At 39.0% G+C, this 20,056-nt stretch overlaps 1 protein-coding gene across 1 annotated transcript in view; it reads right to left on the bottom strand.

The window, feature by feature from the left end:
* Positions 1 to 19,619, bottom strand: part of trip4 (thyroid hormone receptor interactor 4) — a 74,207-nt gene extending 54,588 nt beyond the window's left edge. The window contains exons 1-11 of the mRNA XM_053317383.1: positions 19,452 to 19,619; positions 16,950 to 17,131; positions 16,678 to 16,808; positions 14,158 to 14,376; positions 13,997 to 14,075; positions 13,816 to 13,921; positions 13,440 to 13,655; positions 13,212 to 13,341; positions 12,672 to 12,865; positions 12,401 to 12,525; positions 12,182 to 12,273 (exon numbers count right to left, since the gene is read on the bottom strand). Of these exons, the coding sequence (XP_053173358.1) occupies positions 12,182 to 12,273; positions 12,401 to 12,525; positions 12,672 to 12,865; positions 13,212 to 13,341; positions 13,440 to 13,655; positions 13,816 to 13,921; positions 13,997 to 14,075; positions 14,158 to 14,376; positions 16,678 to 16,808; positions 16,950 to 17,131; positions 19,452 to 19,531 (1,554 nt within the window). The 5' untranslated portion in view covers positions 19,532 to 19,619. The remainder of the gene's footprint in view (positions 1 to 12,181; positions 12,274 to 12,400; positions 12,526 to 12,671; positions 12,866 to 13,211; positions 13,342 to 13,439; positions 13,656 to 13,815; positions 13,922 to 13,996; positions 14,076 to 14,157; positions 14,377 to 16,677; positions 16,809 to 16,949; positions 17,132 to 19,451) is intronic.
* Positions 19,620 to 20,056: the final 437 nt, after the last annotated feature.

Below are 20,056 nucleotides of genomic sequence, written 5' to 3'. Positions count from 1 at the left end.
AAAAAAAAGCCTTGTAGATACTTTCTGCACATGTTTGGATTGTGGTTGTGTGTATAACAACCTTTCATCATCTCCCTCCTACATTAAATTATATCCTTTTACAAAAAAACTGAGCAAACAGCTGCAAGGTGATAAACTGAGACGACATGCTGAAGTGCCAGTTGTATTATCCAAATTTCTATTAAATGCTACGTAGCTTCTTCCAAGGTTTATTTGAACTTGCGAAGGTCAGACAGAGTCGATGATTCACTTTCTTTTGGGCAATTCAAATATTATTACAATGACATCTGGACTCGAAATGACTCACAGAAAACAGAAAAAAGCTCTCAATCCAAATGGAAAAAAATGTGTATTCCCTTGACATGACGAAAGATACTGTTCATCTGCAATTAAATGATTTTAAACACCCGGCACTAGCAACTGCAGTTTAAAGTGAAGTGCCATCATTATTCAAGCACTTATGCTGAATCTTACTTTTGCTGCACTGACCACCAGAAATTTGAGAGGAAAGAGAATGATGTTGCATGTAAATCAATACTCCACTTCACATACTGAGCCTGCAAAAGCATTTGATGGGTTTTCAGCCCAGTGGACCGTGGCGAAGGAGCTTGTGCACTATATGCTTCATGAAATTTCACAAAATATGGCACAGGCATGTCAGGAAATAGTTGAAGCTGCTAGTGAAAGGAGTAACACAGCAAATTCCTTATCATTTCTCAATAATATCCATTTTCATTTCATTTATAATTACTCATTAGCACATTATGTTAAGTTTTACATCATGCCTTTGCATTTAAACACCTTCATTATTACTAACCCTAACCCTTATATTGAAATCTATCTAAAAAAAAAAAAAGTCTCATCTATGGATTTAGACCAAATTCACAAAAGCATGATGAATGTATAAAATCTTCCTCGCCAGGAAAACAGTGTTATGTACCTCAAAGGGTGCATAAACACTTAGTGCTGCTCAGTTAGGAAAGTATTTGCTAATAAAATGCATTTTTTTGTTCTTAATTGATCAGTAAAAAACAGCAAAAGTGTTATGTATACCAAAGGATACTAACAATTCTTTTGCATGCTGAATCACTGTTGACTCCTTTACCAGTAATCATACATGAAAACATGTTTTTTTCCTATTAAACTGAGACACGTGGAACAATCAGGGTACAAATTAACATTGTACCCATTGGCCAATGGCTAATGAATGTTCAAATCTGAACAGCCATTCAATAGATTAACATTGTTTTCCTGGCTAGTGAGCAAAGCTAAACTACCGACCACAGTTCCCATGTTTGTGCCCTGGGAACAATGCTCATTATATTTACTTGTACTGTAATGTGACTGCTGGTTTGATGAAAGCATAGCATAACAATACTTGATTAGGCTTAAAAGTTTCATTGTGACATTTAAGGGAGTTGCATATAAAACATACTTAAGTTGCTGTATTTGGTGAAAATAGACTGATTTTTAAGATCTCTAGAGAGATTTTTTTTTTTTTTTTTTTTTAGGTGTCTCCGTAGACATTGAGACCAAATACACTCTCTGTAATTTCACCTTGCCACTCTTCAGTTTCACAGTTGAAAGCTGGTCCAAAAGAGTTGAGCATAAAGACAAAGACACTTCAGAGAGCCAACACTACACAAAGGAGCAGCATATTGCTTTTGATGTAAATCCTGCTTAATCGCAAACAGGTACCTGGTGTATATGGGGCAGACTGCGAACTCCCTGCCTCCCCAAGCACACATCACTGGTGCCTTGTTGAAAGTAATGATCACACTCCTCCTGCCATTTAAACAGTCAGCAGCTCATAACAAGGCACAATTCCCTGTATTGTGGTATTAAGATATCCAGAGAGTGAGACGAATGGAGCCAATGCACTGAAGACAAAAAGGAGCGCTTAGATGAACATTAAATATGACATTGGACCTAACACACAGTATAAACACCTCTGATCTGTTACAGACACTAAACATTTCTCACTCTTGCTTTTTATGACCAATCAGATTACACACTCCCTTAAATGTACTCATGAGTACAGCAGGTGTTATGGTGTGGTATAATGAACACATTAACTGGTTACACTGAAATCTAAATATTGTAAACTTGGCAAAATTGTAAAACTGAAAGGTGATTCAGTCTAGCTCTTTCTCTCTCCCAGTGTTTGCCATTGATTTTCCTTGGCACTGACAATAATTGCAAAAACAAACACTGGATGCCCGTGACAACAGCTGGCAGCACCTAACCGGTTTATTACCAAAACAGCTTGTGGACACAACCTCTTAACAGATTCCATCGATGTATTAGAAAGACAGCCGAATGGAAGAAACATTTGCCAGTCCTCTTGAGTTCTGAATTGTTTATTATTTGACCACTCAAGCTGTTCCGTGATCATTTATAATTACTAAAATATTTTGGAGGAGTGAGTCCAAAATAAAATGAGTAACAGACATATAAGACAACTATTATACAGGATCTATCATATGGGAGGATTGTGTAAAATGTCTCAAATAAGGAACTTAATGATGAATGTTATTGGATTGGCCAATTTGCATAATATTACAGTTTTCATCATCATGGGTCTAAATAAGCCTGATTAGAGCTTTGTTATTAAAAAGGGCCCTGTGGAGTTTTCTTGTAAATAAATTAAAGTTATGATTACATTCAGTGTTGCTCACCAAAACTCATTGTGTGGATCCTTCAGGTCTAACAAACATCTAACAATGCTTACTTTTCTATAAAACACTTGTAAAGCTAATTCTTACAATCTTGCATTGTTTACATCTACGTCTTGTTTCCAGCCTTTTCTTTGGTGCATTGTACTACTAGAGGACAAAAAACTCCACAGGGTACATTTAACAAAATAGATATCAATGAGGAACACTTTTTTTCTGTACCTGACTTGTTTAAACCTGCATTCACTATTTTTTGGCCCCTTGGGAGTAGAGGTAACAAGTTGTTAGCAGAGAGTTTCTTATTTCATCCAGCAGTTACGAAGTCATGGATGATTCATCTGGAGTCGTGTTTCTGTCCACCTGGTGAATGTAAGTCCAATATTCACTCTTGTTTAGCTGTTTTTGATCTCTATCAGCTCCTAAGGGAAATGGCTCTTTAGCTGCTAAACAGCTAGTCCCCAAGTGTGTCTGTTTGCTGTTTGGTGCTGACAGGTAGCGTGCAGTGGATTTTTTTAGAGCTTTTTCTCTGAACAGCTGCTTGCTGCAGCCAAAAAAACAACCCTATGAGAATGCGAAAATGAACAAAAGCAATAAAGTTCAGGGCCAGACAACTAAACAAAGAGCTGAAACTTACTATAAAGCTCTATAAAGCTGATGGCAGCAGCAGATTGGGTGATAATTATCAGTAGGCTCAACAGTATGAGCATTTCTGACATCATGACATTACACATTGTCATTTGATACATTGTTATTATGAAAAATATAGCTCATAATATCTCCAAGTTTTTTTTTATTTTAAACTATCATCAGTGATTTATTTTATTTGTTTTTCATTTTTCTTTTTTGATAGTTATGACAGTTGGACCAGTATATACAGGGACAAATCCAACTCACTGTCCTGATGGCCAAGTGAAAGCTTAAACGTTTTTGTAGTTTGCTGCACAAAAGGAGAGGAAGATTAATAGCTCTGGAAGCATGAACAGCCTCCCTTGCCTCCCCCTCTTTCTCCATATTTTCCTCCCTCTGATGTCCCTAGCAGGAAGTTGCTGAGCAGACATGTCACCCAACAAAGTACAATTGAGTTTGTAATCTCTGACCCTGCAGTGGCAGAGAGTCTCTTACTGTCTCTCTGGCTCTCCCTTGTGCAAGATATTTGTGGCTGTATTGCTGCTGGGTTAGGGCTTGGCTAGATTAAAATCTCTTCTCAAATGAGCACACACACAGGCATGTGTGACATAAAGAAATTGCATAGGCATGCCTGGGGAATGTTGGCAAAAACAGTCAAAATCAGCTCGACGTAATGACTCGGAGCTCAGAGTAATGCCCGCTCTCACTCATTTGGAAGGGAACAAGCATAAAAATAATGATTAAATTGAGATCTCTTCCAATTCCTGGTAACATCATAACAGGGCAAACACGGTCGCCCACTGACTTTGTGCAAAATACTTACTGACTACACCACACAACATTCATTCATTTCCTCATTCCAAAACAGAAAACTGGCACAGATTCTGGCCTCATGAGGAGCCATTTTGGGGCATCAACAACAAACACCAGATGTGGAGATGGGAGATAAATGTCAAACATATTGATGTTATGCTTCATTAAAGTTTATTGTGGGGGGTAAGAGTTTGCCTGTGGCAAGGCATTGAATAGATCATAACATTTAAATCTACAGAGGTCTTGTTTTACGCAAACATTGTTTAACACAGTCGAGGCTATTATTTCAAAGAGAACACAAACTGAGCACCAAAAGATTGTTCCATAAACTGAGTGCAAACAGGCTGTTTCAGACTAGTTACATGTGCTGGGACCCAAAACTTCTCTTCAAAACCATACTGACAGAATTGCAAACATACCTATTCAAAAACAGCAACTGCTAAACATACTTTAACCACACAATTGCAGGCTTTTAAAGCTTGGGGTATAAAGATTCCAGTCTATTTACTTAATTTGATTTAATTCCTTTGATTTGTTTAACTACCTAACCTCACTATGTGTATATTTAGTATTATTTAGAGGCTATCATTCTCCTCTTTCCTATACTCTATATTCAACATTCAGACAACTGTAATAGCATGCTAGGAATGTGTATGAATGAGGTCTAAGAAGTAAAGATAAGTGAAAGAAAAATAAATCACAATTCTATAACAAACAAAAATCATGGTGGTACTTTTTTCCTCTTCTCTAAAACATTGATTTGTGGTCTATGGTAGAGTACAGAAAACCATTCATATTCTCAAAATACATTATTGCAAGTAACAATTTTACTGGTATTTTATCCACCTAACAGGTAAGATGTGGTGATTGCTACCCTGAGTCCTAAATCCACTGTCATCAAAACTGCTAAAATATACAACATGAATTTGCCCTAATCACTAAAAGTCAAATATCTTTTCTTTGCTTTCTTTGTTTTATTATTTCATATTTTATGATCTTATTTCCAGTGTACCAATAAGAAAGCAAGAACTGGTTATGTCAGAATTTAACTGAGCATTTTATGTTCTCATCTCTATTCTGTTACAGTCAATAGCATTAGTCAACATTGCAATATTATGAGTACCCTGCAGGCTTTCCTGTTCCTGCTCTAAAGGACTGTACAGAAGTAATGACTATATAATGACTGACTGACATCTTTTTCCCCCGTTCTGAAAAGAGGAAAAAAACACAGTTACAGCTTAGAAAATAAATCATAAGTTGAAGAGGTCTGATTCAAAAGAGCAATAATGCATCACATCATTTTTATAGCGAAAACGAGGATTTGAACCTGTTTAGTATTCATTCTAACACATCACTCAGCTTGGTATTCAGTTACCTCTCTTTGATTCCAACATATTTTCGTCAACACGGCTGCCTTTCAAACCATCAAAAGGAAGCTGCCTGAAATTACTCTCATATTGCCTTTATCATTGTTCCAGTGATCAGCACACATAGAGAGGAAACAAGCCCTATTAAATGAGCAGAACAAAATGCAGGAGAAGTGGAGATAATAAAGGGGGCTTAGCTGTCAGTTTCTCCCCCCCCCGCCCCAACAGCACAAATCGTGTGACATTCAATGAAGTGGTTTAAGGACAGCAGAGAAATTCTAAACAGTGTAGCAAACCATTTCCGTCTGGCAGATGGTTTTATGTATTTTTCATGCTGTTGAAAACCTGTGACTGAGGTTTGGTTGGTTGTCATCCAGTGCCTGGGGACCCTGAGCTTGAATGCATTCTACACACAACTGCAGAATCACATGATGTCTGACCTCTCTGCCATGGCAAACTGCCCAGCAAGGAAAAGGGAGGAATGTGAGTGAGTGAGAGAGAGAGTGCGTTAGTGTGTTACTAAGGTCGTGCAGCAGACGAAGCGAGAGAGAGAGAGAGAGAGAGAGAGAGAGAGTGAAAGATTTGCAGAGTCGCTTGTAGGTGTGCAATGCCTGTTCACTGAGCATAAACTGAATACTCCGTGACCACATACAACTTCATAGTCCTAACCTGTAAAACATACTGTTGGAGAGAAATTGGGAAAATATGACAATGGAATGATGGAGGGGGAGGGGGAGGGGGAGCAGGAAGAGAAGGGAGCAGCCACTGCTAACGATTCACACAATGTTACAGAGAAAGAGGGGGAAGAAAAAAAAAATAGCATTGCCTGACTTCCCTTCCTTTGGAATGCATCCAATATATCCTATGAGAGTCTATGTGTGTGTGTGTGTGTGCGTGTGTGTGTGTGGCATGCTGGCAGGAAGGCTTTCAGCATATAAATATCACATTACCACACAAGGAAACGCAGGCATCAGTCCGAGCTTCCAACCGGCCTAACAAGCACGGGAGCTCCACTCTGGAGGTCAGGGGGGGAGCTTGCACAAATGGAATTCCACAGAAACCAGCACTTCTTTTAACAGATAAGTGGCCTGGCTTGCAGCTATGTGATGTGGTATGTAAGCCTATGGTTTCAGTTATCTGACATGTTCTGGTGTGCATACACGATCTGCTGAGCTGGAGTCTATATACAGTATGTTGTGCTGGAATGGGATTAACTTTACACTTATAAAAAGAGGCTTACAGCTACAATGTAGAACAAATTAATGGATTGTTTCATTAACCGATTTTTAAAAAAGATTAAAGTACAATATGGGACACTGATGTACTGCCACCAAGGCTGAGATAACAGAAAAGGGAGATACAAAGAAAGACTGAGTAGTAATAGAAATGAAAACAGCGATGTAAATTAGGGAGAAAAAAAAAACACTCAACAACCAGTTATTTTATCAGTGATATCAATCCAGATAAAAATTAATAGCACAGCCCCAATAGATCTATCTTAAGTTTTGAGATTTTAAAATAATCATCACACCATTATTCATACCTTATTGCCATTATTGTTTAGTGCTACAATTAAATTAAGACACACATTATAGAATATATTCCTGCAGATGCAACAGTTAGTTGATAAAAAATCAATATGCACCTATTTTGATAATTGCATACTTGTCATTTTTTAAGCAAATATGCAAAATAAAATACTGGTTTCAGCTGCTAAAATGAGATGATCTAATGCATTTTTTCTTTTACATTCATTACACTAAATTGATCATCGTTTTAGACTGATGGTAGGACAAAATAAGATATTAAAAAACGTCTTTGACTGCGAGAAATAACAACAGTAATGTTTCACAATTTTCTGACATTTTATGGACAAAACGATTAATCAAATAATCTATTTAAAAACTGAGATTCATCACAAGTTAAAATAAGAGTTAGTTGGAGACCTATTTACTTTATACATGCCTTCTATTGTCGACTCTGGGATCACCCCATGATCAAACTTTTATATATTTCCATTTTCATTACATGGAAATTACATGGAAATGCAGGCGCGAAAAATGTATGCAGATGATACTGTTACATACAAACTCTAGCAGTCAAAAGTTTGGACACACTTTGGACACTGGTACTGTATATGCAGACGATATTCTTACATACAGTCAATATCAAGCCGTTACCTACAGTAAGTATGCCAAAACAAGATAGAAGATGAAAAAAATATATAGTTTTTAATTATGTATTTTGCCTTCACTGTAAAAAAAGAAGGCAGGGGACATTAGTGGAACATTCTACAAGAGAAATGTGGTCCGGCCACATTTGATGTATTTTCACTTAGTGCTTTAGTTATTTTCCTGTTTGTTCTCTTTACTAAAAGCAGCTGTTATGTTGCACTGTTTTAGGTCTATTAATCTGTTATGTTGTAAATAAGCCTGATTAGTTCTAAGTGCTGTTTTGGTGCTGCTGAAGTCAATATTTTTAAGCACCAACAGGCCTTTTTTCACAGCAGGCAGTTTGACGTGTCATAGTGGGAAAAACACAGGTGTGACTAATAAGATTAACGGATCTACTCAAGTGTCCCAGTAAGCCATGACAGTGAGACAGCATATATAATACCAGGACCCAGAAACTGAAGCCACTAAATGGAATTCAGCCATCATAAATTTGATTTACATCTGTGATTTTCTTACATTGACATGTCAAAACGTCTGCCATGAAAAATGCCTATTGCTCATGTCTTAATGTTGCTTTCATGTTGAGAAGTAAATTGAATTGGTCCAGTTAGGCTATGTGTGAACTATGACTTTTAATGACTAAGGAGAAATGTGAAACCAGAGTCTTGATCAGTAGGGAACCACTGCTATAAACCATCCAGTAAAAGCCATGTCTAAAATATGTGCCTATCTGATGGGAAAAAGTGCCAGGGAACCTGCTAAACATCAGCCTTCAACAGACCCGAGGTTAATAAAATACAGTTATCTGTAAAACCTGAGGCACTATAGACTCTATTATTGTTGATAAACCTATGTGAATGTTGAAACTTCCAGATTCCATCACTGTGTCAACATTTCATCATCAGGGGATTCACAGGGCTCTTTGATAATGGTATAATGTATGTACAGATCACACACAAAGCCCACTTTGCCTTCTTGCCCTCTATAGACATTCAGTATAATCAATGTGGCACTGAACAGTCACTGGTTTTGCTCTGGGCATGCCTGTCCAAGAGATTAGACCTCTCTGGCTTGTATTCACTAAGACATGTAGCTCTGCAGCTGGTGATATGGTCTTTGGAACAGAGTAAGAAATCAGATCCTTATTAAGAGTGTGGATTGATCCAATCAATTTTTTCACCGCAGGAGTAAGTTGATGGTACGATTCAATCTTTGTGTGGGGCGTGATGTGCCTTTGCCTGTTCAAATCAGTCTGGCCTGTACATGTGGAGGTAATTGTACTGACAATAAAGTAATGCTGTTTGACTTCATTTTATGTGAAATTTTTAAACATTACACAGTTAAATGTCATTTGTATGTGTGAAGTAAACCATCTGCTGCATATTCACTACCCATAAACCTGCTTAGTTTGGCTGGAGTTCCTTGCTTATCCTTCTTAATTATCTCACACTGCCTCTTCCAGCAAAAACATTTCAATTTTCAATGTGTAATATACCTATCTTTTTTTCCCCCAACCCCCCCCCTGCCCTCTGCAGTAGGCAGGTCAGGCGTACATCTCCACTCATTGCTCAGTGAGCACTGGGGGGTAGGGGTGGAGAGATAGAGCACAGATGATAATGGCTGGCCAATTATCAGTAGCAAGGGGGGCTGGGGAGTTAGGAGGAGTGAGAGATTATGGGGAGAATGGATCAATACACCAGTCAGTTTCTAATGAAGGAAAGAATTGGTCCAAGTCAAGCAGATGGAAATCCTACTCTGCCTGGGGTGGTCTTTCTGTGCTGTCTGTCAGCAGGGTATCAGGTTTTATGGTGCTGCATTGTACAACAGCGCCCCAACAGGGGGATGACTGCTATCGAACTGGATCTGCGACACTCAAGTATTTAAAATATTTAGTAACTGTATTTTCTGCGTTCGTATTGTTTTTCTCGTGCTATCGTGATCTCCCCACATTCCACTTTCTCTAAATATTTTATACATCACTAGGGGCAGATTTAGAAGAGCCTGAAGAATAATGGTTGTCTGTCCTTCACCACCCCCCTTTTAACCACCCACAGCTGCCAGCACAGGACAGTAAATCCTACACCTCACCCACTCGCCCAGCCCAGCAGCTCAGCTATGCGCTACTATGCATTAGCACAACACGCACACTTCTACTCACATGAAATGAAGCCAGGTTAGACTGCTACATGCTGACTAGCTAATATTCTCTGCCTTTTCCAAAATGGCAAAAGGAATAAGTACCAGCCAACTGTTCAAGCACCATCATTACCCCTTTGGTACTGTTGTTCTTCTCTGGTTGCTTCACTATTTTCTACATCTGCCTTCCTTTCTTTTTTTCTGAGGGGCCTTGTGTGGGGTGGGGGTGTTATTTATGGCTGCTCTGTGCAAGTGGACACGCACACACATACACACACACACACACACACACACATACACCCTTTCACAGGATGAAAGGGCAGTCACACTGCCTGCAAACATGATTTTACAGCCCTGGGTGGAATGAGTGGTGGAGGAGAGAATGAGGACAGAGTACAAAAGGGGAAAGCCCTTAGATTTACAGGTCCCAGCAGCCAGAATGCAAACCATGTCGCAGCACACATTTTTAAAGTTGATTCTTTTCTTTTTTTTAAATCTAACCACAGAGCTTTTCTGAAATAAGACGTCCTTGTTCAGGAGGACACATATGTTAACACAAATGCCCAGAAACACAAGCACAACAACACACTAAAAAGAGATCATTGCTTTTTCCATTGCTCGGTTTTCTAAAACAGATCCATGGAAAACATTGCAATTCCCAAATGTGATCCGTTTCAGCATCTCATTAAAGCTTGCTTACAAGTGGGTACATGTGTTTGAGGGCTTTGCACGGGTAGGGCATGTTTGTGCAGTGTGTTGTATTTTACACATTTTCCCCCCTTAAGTGGTTTCACTGCACACTATCCCAAATTCTTGTACACAAATAAATTAGATAAATGATAAATGATGTGGGAAATGGAGAGTAAATGTTCTTAATAATCACTAAGCTTAAACTTGTAGGCCAAATCAGCCTGATCATAATAAAATTACAATGCCTACAAAATAACTTGTGTGTTCAGTTGACAGAATATACCAGCCTCCTGTTTTGTTCTTTTAGCTTGACATCACTTATGTAATAATAATATACATATACAGTGGACGTCAGAGGGAGCAGTCTCTTCTAAAGCCAGAGGCAAAACAGCCACGACAAAGATGGCAATGTAATTATGTTTAAGGGTGTTCCTTTGGCAACAAACCAGAGACTGACCTTGTATTCACATGATGACTTAATGGGGAGTGCTGTGTATTTTCCAGTTTATACTTGGTAGCACTGCAATTCATTTAACTAATTTGGGTGTAAAAGCTCAAGTAAACAGTTTATGAGTCCAAAAAGGCAGCTCTGACCATACTGCCAATGGAGCAGCTCCATGCTTTCCCACATCACATATGCAGAGTCTTAACCAGAGTCCTCGTAACACTCTGTTTAAGAGTGGATTTCAATTTAAGTCTTCATGAAAGAAATGAACTGAAAAGCACCAGCACACCCTATTGTTTTATTACTAATTAGAGAGTGCTCTTTGCTATTGATATCTTCTGTAGGTCTGAGACAAAACCAGCAATTTACTCTATTAATATATTCTACACACAATAGGCTGTTACCAATGTAATGTGTATATGGCACCATTTTGGAGGGAGGCAACTGGTATAATAAGGGCCTGGATTTGTGTTGCAGTGTCTGATGGTGCATTACTGCCTCTAGTGGGAAATACTGTGAGCCGGCAGGGAGTTGTGGGTGAAAAGGCGCAGGCTGACATCTGCTGGTGAAAGGTGATATTGCATCAACATTCACACAGGGCACAAAATACAATGACCACTCAGTCAAAACACAGAATCACTATTTCCAAGAAGTAGATGAGATTTATAACACTTAAACCACAAAAAAGACCAATCAGCCACTGAAGATGTTCACCTTCTCTAGTCAACTATAAAACTTTGATTCACAATGACTAGCATTCACAGGAGTTTTTCTCTCTGGAGAACAATTAAGCTGCTCAAATAAATGTGGAATTGTGTATTCTTTGACCCTCACTGTGTGGTCTTGGATGAAGTAAGCCTTTGGATGCCTATAAATGCCAAAAGGTCTGCGTTAATATTTCCATGATGAGGTTTTACTGCCCCTAGTGAAAGTGACACTGAACTGCATTTCTAACACATGACACAATGAGACCAAATGAGAGTTAAGTGCTCTTGTGTTGTCTAGTGCTAACTGAAATTTCATTTCAGCATTGCCTCAGTGGGCACACAGAGAGGAAAAGTGAAGAGCAAGTTGGGATAGGCTTTTGTAAGGCTTCATTGCACACTTTAATTCAAGTCTGTCCTCCCATCGCTCCCCCCCTAAGAACACGAAAATAGAACACTGTAGTTGGTGTCTTTGCTTGAATGGTTTTGTCATTTTCTGTGGTGCTTTAGTAGCATGTTTCTTTTAGGTGAAAATCAGTGTTTCACTAACCTGTTGTCTGAACTGCTCCTGAGAGAGGCAGTCAGTCACGTTAACGCAGCCCAGCAGGCAGCCAGTGGGGTATTCTTTAGGAAACCTGGGCTCTACACATAAAACAAAAGCAATAAACGATTCACAGACATGTAAAACTACAGCATCAAATCAGACTTTGTGACTGTGCTTTCCAAGATGCTTGCACTCAAAAGCGCTGTATGTGTGCAGTATGTGTACCTTTTTTGCTGATGTGGCGGTACATGCCCTCCACCTCAGCAGTCTCCTGAGGGGTCGGCTTCTTGGCTGCAGCAGCAATCCAAAGACGACCTCTGTGGGAAGTGTACCAGGTCCGCCCCTCAACTCTACACACAAAAACACATAAACAACAATCCTATACCTGCTTTCATTTACCTGACAGAAATCAAGAATCTTTAATATTTGTTTTTGTACATTCTCCCTACAGTTTCATCTATTTCAAAGCTCATTACTGAGACTATTTACTCCTTACTTCTTGATGCCTTTGACCAGTAGTGAGGCCCATGGCTGATGCATGCTGAGGCACCAACCCCCATCAGCCATCTCCTGCAGCTCTTTGTCTTGTAGCCGCAACCTAGAACGTTCTTCTCCTCCTTTGTCCTTCACCAAACTCTGTCCCTTGTCCAAGTTCCTCTTGTAGTTTTCACTGCCTCCAACATTCACCCACTAGGAATATGTGGAGTAATTAGCACAGTTACTTAAACTGCACAGTGTATTCAAAGTCATCATAATCATTAGCATAATCTGTGTGACTAACATTTTGCAATTTACATGATGGAGAAAAGGTCAGTGCAAACTCAAGTTTACGTGTGGGAGAAATAAGTAATTTTACTGATGTTACAGTTTGTTTTCTAATAATACAAATGACTCGTCTAATAGAAAAATACACAAATATTTTTATGTAGTGTTGAAAATATACCAAAAGGTGACACTTATGCAGAACATAGAATCAAAATGGAAAATTAAGTCAATCTTTACACGGCTAGATGTTACTGTGGAAAAGACGACCTACTTCTGGTGCGCTCTGCATGATGTTGGGGTTGACTAGCTCTCCAAGGCTCTGCCGTCCACCTTGTCTTGGAGAGTACATTGTTGATTTCGATGTAGAGCCAGTGTTCATAGCCTTGAGAGTCTCATCCAATCTGCATGTTTTATATAAAAGTCAAAGTCTTCAGCATGTCTGTACAGCATAAATAACCTTGCAGACTTGATTCAAATGGTGTCAGACCATCTTACTCACTTTGTGTAGTACTCGTTGAGGTTGTTTCCCTCATCAATCACTTGTCTACCAGCAAAGTCCAATGTGATCTTCCTGTCTTTGCGAGATGCATGGCGAAGTTCTCTTAGCTCCTCTTCCTTTTTCCTGAGCTTATCTCGCTCACCGGGTGACAACCACTGATTGGATTCAGTGGCAAAGTAGTCTGACTCATCATCCAGAACCTGGGTTCTCCTGACACTAGAGATGTAATAAAAGCAAACAAGTTTCATTATAACTTTCCCATCAAATTTTTCAGTGGAAGTGTTGAAGCTGCACATCAAGCAGTAAATCCCGCTGTTCTTGTAGTGTTCTTTATTCTGTCAAACGTTTCAATATTGAACTATGTGATTTATGATACCTATTTCTGTCAAATTCCAACAGTTTTTCTTTGTGCTGGACAGCTTTCTCCAAGCCAGCCTTCATCCTGGCCTCTTGATGTGGCAGATAATCTCTTTCTCCACAGTCTGTCACCAAGATAAAAAGAAAGATTTAAATCATCTTAATTTTTTCAATAAATTCCAACTAGTTTAGACTCTCACCTCCCATAAGCTTCTTTCTTAGTTTCTGGCTTTTGTTGGAGTCTCGTTGCAGGATCTCCTGCTCCTCTTTGGTGCAGACCTGATTCAGAAAAAAAAAACAATTAAAGAATATTCAACATAAAAGATTATATGATTTTTAAGGACTTAAAACACTCCCATACCAGGCTACCACAGAAGAGGCATGGTCCAGAGCCCTCTTGCTCACAGACAATGCGACCACAGCTGATGCAGTTGTTGATGAGTTTGTGCTTTTGAGCAAGGCAATCACAGCCATGTCGACCAGGGAGTAAGACAGCCAGCTTGTCCTGTCCCTCTTGTGCATAGAGATTGACATACTTAGTTTTCTTCTTTGTTGAAGAAGTACTGCTGCTTTCTTGAGCCTGGGAAAGTAGTAAATGAAGAGAGAAGAAAAGATGAATGTATAGAAATAGATAAGATTAGCAAATTAACACATAATGTACAGTGGGGACCAGCATGCACTCAAGCTGGCATGGACTCGACAAGTTTGTGCAAAACCTGCCAAAGCCATGTTATCCCAGCATAATTTGACCATGTTCTTAAGAGCTTCTTGTGATGTCACAGGACGCTTGGTTTTCTCAGTCTTCAAGTGCCCCCATAAATGTTTAAAGGGGTTGAGGTCAGGTGACTGTGGAATAAAGCCCATGAGACTCAGTACTCCTTCGTCTTCTTTGATCTTCAAGTAGTTCTTGCAAACCAGAGGGTACAGCACCTCTCTGAAGAATTGAGTGGTACTTTTCCTTGGTCAAGATGTAGTCAATTCAGTACAGGTGGAAGAAAAAACCCCAGTCTTGAATTTTCATGGCTGGTTTGATGCACTGCAGTATCATTTTCTCCACTGTTTATCTCCTCACATACACCCTTCTGATACTGCAATAAATCTCAAACCTGGATTCATCAGTAAATACTACTTTTTCCAGTCATCCACTGTGAAATTCTGGTATTTCTTAATGCACCCCAAGCGTTTGGCCTTCTTTACCCTCCTGAGATGTCATTTAGAAACTGCTACTCATTCTCGTAGAAGACAGACTTCTCTTGACGGTACTTTAGCTGATTGGAGTCTTGAGTTCTTTATTTAGCAAACACTGTATCAGTGATGAAGTTGCTTTTCTATCTCTCAGGGAACTAAGCTTGATGTATTGATCTTCGGATGGTGTGGTCGCTACTGGTCTGCCTGATCGTGCTTCGGATGCAGCTGATCTAGTTTCTGCAAAGTGTGTAAGAGCTCCATGCACTGCCCACTTAGAAACCTTTAGGCCGTGATTTAAAGCTGAGAAACTCTGTTTCGAGTAACAATTTTACTTCTGACACCCCACTTAGATCTGATGCCATGTTTCCCATTGCACTTATCAATGGTCTGCTGGAAATTTGAGGCACAGCCATATTCATAACAGGTGAACCTCTTGTAAAAAGTTGGTTAATGCTACAAATTTGCGTATATTTGATTGCAGACCTAGAATTAGTGCAGATATTTCTTCATTTTAAATGTCATAACTTCTTGTGAAATTTTAAAATGTTTCTGTATCCTCACATATTCAGATTATTTCCAGGTTTATGTGAACATATTAGTTATTTTCAATGTGTCTCAGACTTTTGGACTGAAATTAAAAGGAAAAACTTGAATACATGAGGAGAAAAATAACGAATACCAATGCTTCCACACAGGTGCAATGCATGGTACAATTAAGCAGTTAACTTCCAATCATTCTCTGTGGCATGTATTCAAATGCTGTGCAGGCTCAGTTGATTCTAATTTTGTATCAGCGAGAAGAAACGATGTAAATGACTTTGACAGAGGGTTGATTGTTGGGACACAGATGGAAGGAGTTTCAGCCACAAACATTGCTCACCTGACTGCTGTTTCAATAGGAACAGTGACTAAAGTGACATCGGTAAAGAGGGTCAGAAATTGTGGTTTACGACAATATTTGATGCCGTGATGCTTGAGCATTAGTAAGGACAAACAGAAGAGCAACTCCTCCTCAGCTGACTGAGAATGTCAATGCAGGACGTGATCAGACTGTGTCAGCAGGAACCGTCTGTCGACAATTACATAGAGAGGGATATTATAATAGGGCTGCAGTACATAAACCCCTCATTAAAAAGATGAATGCACATTTCAGAGTTCAGTGGTGTAAAAACCATAGGAACTGGTCTGCAGAGATGAGTCATCACACTTACAGTGAGGGGATCTGGTGGTTCTGTTATGGTGTGGGGGGCATTTTGCTGGCATGGTTTGTCCCCTTTAGAGGGAAGGGGACAAATCAATACAAAGTTGTTGTGAGTGATCAGCTTTATCCAATGATGAAATATATCTATCCTGATGAGAGTGGTCTCTTCCTGGATGACAATACCCTGATCCAAGGCACACCCAAGCTGTTCTGAGGACACTTGGTGGCTAAAGTGTGGCTCGGGTCGCATATTTGTGAAGAAGCACCAAGTTTCTGTTACCCTGTTGTGCAATTGTTGTTATCATGGTTACAGTTTGCCTGTTTACCCTGATTATACATGTGGGGATGGGTATATATATAAAATCTAATTATGAAATGAGTCATCTACAAACCAACATCACGCATTGTGTCATTGTTGCAACCAAACCATGAGAATTCACTTTTTAATGTAGGTGATAAGAGAACAAATGTTTTGAGCCTATGTGTACTCACCCTCATGAGATCAATGGGGGTCTTTACTGCCTCTGGCTCAGGTTCTGTTTGGCTCACAGTCATCACCTCCTGTTTGTTCCGACCCTTGCGTTTGGACTTTTTCTGGGAATCTTTGGTCATGTCCTGTGAATCTAGGAAAGAAAGCAAATGACCTCCAACAAATATTGTGAACGGCACATTTGAGAGAAGTTTGTGAATGGTTGGAAGGAATTTAATGTACAAACTAAATCAAAATACAGTCAATGACAGGCATCAGGCATCAATCGGCCTACCTATTGGTGACACTGATTCTTTAAAAAGAAAAAGACCAGCGTTATCTGGGGACTGTCGTTGGGTCTTCTTCCACCTGCTGAGGAGTTCATCTATAAAATGCCTTTTTCTCCCATCTGTGCCCTGAAGGAGGTCTCCCACGTACTCCTCTATCTCTTCAGCTTTTTCGATGGACAGAATGTATCTAAAAACAGCAGCACAACACAATTATCATTTCATTTAGTAAGATATCAAAGCTAACTATTATTTGTATTATCAATTAATCTATTTTCTCAATTAATCAATTTGTCATTTGGTCTATAAAATGCCATAAAATTGTGAAAAATTTAACCAAAGAAAATATTAAACATTCAAAAATATTCAGCTATGTGCTTATTTCACTTTCCATGACGCCAATGTCTATAATGCATTATAAACATACTTATAATGCCTTATAATCTGCTTACAGCACTGTTTATTTTGTAGTTCTATAAGGACTCACAAATATTTAAGCATGCTTTACAGCAATAATCATAACACATTATAAAGAGTATTTTTATTATAATGATATTCATACTGTATTATCATTTTCAACTTGAATACATTATAATTTATGAGAAGAACTGAACAGGATAAGGAGGACTATCACAGACAAACCCTCTTACTAGATCCTACCAAGTAATGTGAGCAAAGTGCATGTTGAAGTGGGCCTGGTGGGACTGATTACACCTGTGCTGGTGCCGTGCAAAAATCACTGAATCATCTTCTGGATGGTGAGACTGACAACAGGCCCAGCTTTAGGACTTGTGCCAGGAAGATCACTGCACCATCACCTACACATTTAACAAGATTTTACACTAATCTTCATAAAGCAGTTGGAAAATCTGCTATACTTAGTGTACTGCCAAATTACCGTGAAGAGTTCAGAGATCCTGTGCAGCCTCTCACAAATCTAAAATCCCCTTCTCTGCCTACGTGACACCAGGCTAGATGGGTATGATTTCTCAATTTTAGAAAAGCACTGCCAGGCACAAAAAAAAACAAGCTGAAGTCTCAGAGGATCATGCTGAACTGATTGAAAAGAGGACACAGAAACCTTCCTGCAGAATTGCCGCCTTGATTATGCACGCTGTTTATGTTACTGTTATCAAGTCACCAGCTCTGTCAAATGTTAAAAATGGTTATTATCTTAAGGACAGAAAATGTCACTTGGAGCATAAGACATGAAGAAGAGTCAAGAAAGACCTGGAAAAAAAACAAGGGACACCCGTGCCAAAATGTGGATTTTTCCTTCAAGTGGGAGAATCACTAGAGGGCAGAGTGAGGTGCACTTGCTGAGGGAAAAGTTGCAATGAAGTGTCCTTCCAAAAGGAATGTTTGGCCAAAGACAGACACTTTTGGCCAGTACCTCCCACTCCCACTAAAAAAGGAACATTACACACATGTATATAATCTCAGGAAGTTCTACATATTGCACATTTATATAATGCAGATTTATTTACACAGAAATTTGTTTACTGTATATAGTATTTTATTTTATGCTATCTATTTTGTGTCACTTTCACCGTTACACTGCTACTTTTTTCCCCCACTGTACAGCTGTGTCAATTTGAATTATCTTATCTTAGAAACAAGGTCACACAAATATCTGTGACATCAGTAATTACTGCCATTTTGTGGTTTGGACACTCATAATCTGTGATGTCCTGTGTATAAGAGCCAAACCCTGAGTTTTGGAGGACGGTGTCCATCCCAGAGCATCAGTGACAGAGAGACAGTCCTTCCTCCAAGTACAGAAATGACTACATCCAAGAGCCTTGTTTGGTCAAAGACAGCAACTTTTGTCCTCAGCTTGTTGATAGAGAGGTCTGATTTAAACAAGGTAACCAATATTACACACAAGTCCAAACACAAATATTTGTGACAGACAATTATTACTGAAATTTTGCTGAGAGAAATACAACAAAACCATGTAAGAAAAGGCCAGCAGCAGAGGTAAAAATCAGTGTGCAAAGAAACAGAAGACACCAGAGAACACCTGGCTGTCAGTGTCATGGACCTGAAGGGAAAGGTGACTTGGTGGCATGTGAAAATGAAAACAGCTGGATCCAGTGGTTTCACTTTGAATGACTTGTCTGGTTTAGTCCCTCTTGTTTAAAGTCAATGTGTTATTAAAAGTGACATTACATTGGTTGTAATTTGAGTTATTTTACGTGTTGTTAACTTGCCTGTCCAGCTGTCCACTTAAGGTGGCATGTAAAAATGAATGACTTGTCTGGTAAAAGTGACATTACATTGGTTGACTACTGTTAGATTTTATAGCAGTATCAAAGCTTAACACCTCCATAATGGATGACATTTTGATAAGCAGGCGGAACACATTATATTTAGTCTCTCAGAAATAATTAAACATGTTTTAATCCAATACATTTTCCACATTACTACCAGCCAAGTTAGCTTTCATAACGCTAGCTTGTTGGCAGACCTGTTCGGACTTAGTGAGCAGCATTAATAATGTCACTTACTGGACGATGTCTTCAGATGCCTCCAGTCCAAACTTGTGGTGTAACTGGTCCACACACCACTGCAGCAAAGCGTCCGACATTTCACCAGCTGATTTAAGACTTTAACAAGTTAACGCTCAAAGCTAAAAGGAGCTGATGTCGTGTCAATCCACACTGGTTGGTAGCATACATTTGTTTCTAGTCGGGGGAATAACAACGGTGCACGCAGTATGTAGACGGTAACTCCTGACAACGCTATGGTTAGGGTTTGGTTAGATTTAGGCACTAAAAAAACACTGATTATTATTAGGGAAAGATCATATATTGGGTTAAAATAATTATTAGAAACGTGGTGTTTAGTTAAAGTTACTACTTCATTAAAAAATCTCATGAGAGCGCACTGAATATCATCCTGACAAAACCAGTGGTGTTGGATTATGGTTCCGCCTAATTTATACGACTTCAAACCCAGCTCCTCATCAAACTTTTATTTATTCATTCATTTATTTATTTTAATTAATAGGAAGATCATTTAAAAATCAGTTTATATGTATACATTCTAAGTACATAGTTTAGCTCATTTGCACATAAAAAGACAAAAAAAAAACATAATACAAGAACAGTAA

This window comes from Scomber japonicus, chromosome 1, assembly GCF_027409825.1.
Source record: "Scomber japonicus isolate fScoJap1 chromosome 1, fScoJap1.pri, whole genome shotgun sequence".
Classification (NCBI taxonomy): domain Eukaryota; kingdom Metazoa; phylum Chordata; class Actinopteri; order Scombriformes; family Scombridae; genus Scomber; species Scomber japonicus.
The sequence above is the reverse complement of the archived record's forward strand: the minus strand, read 5'-3'. Positions and strand labels throughout refer to the sequence as shown.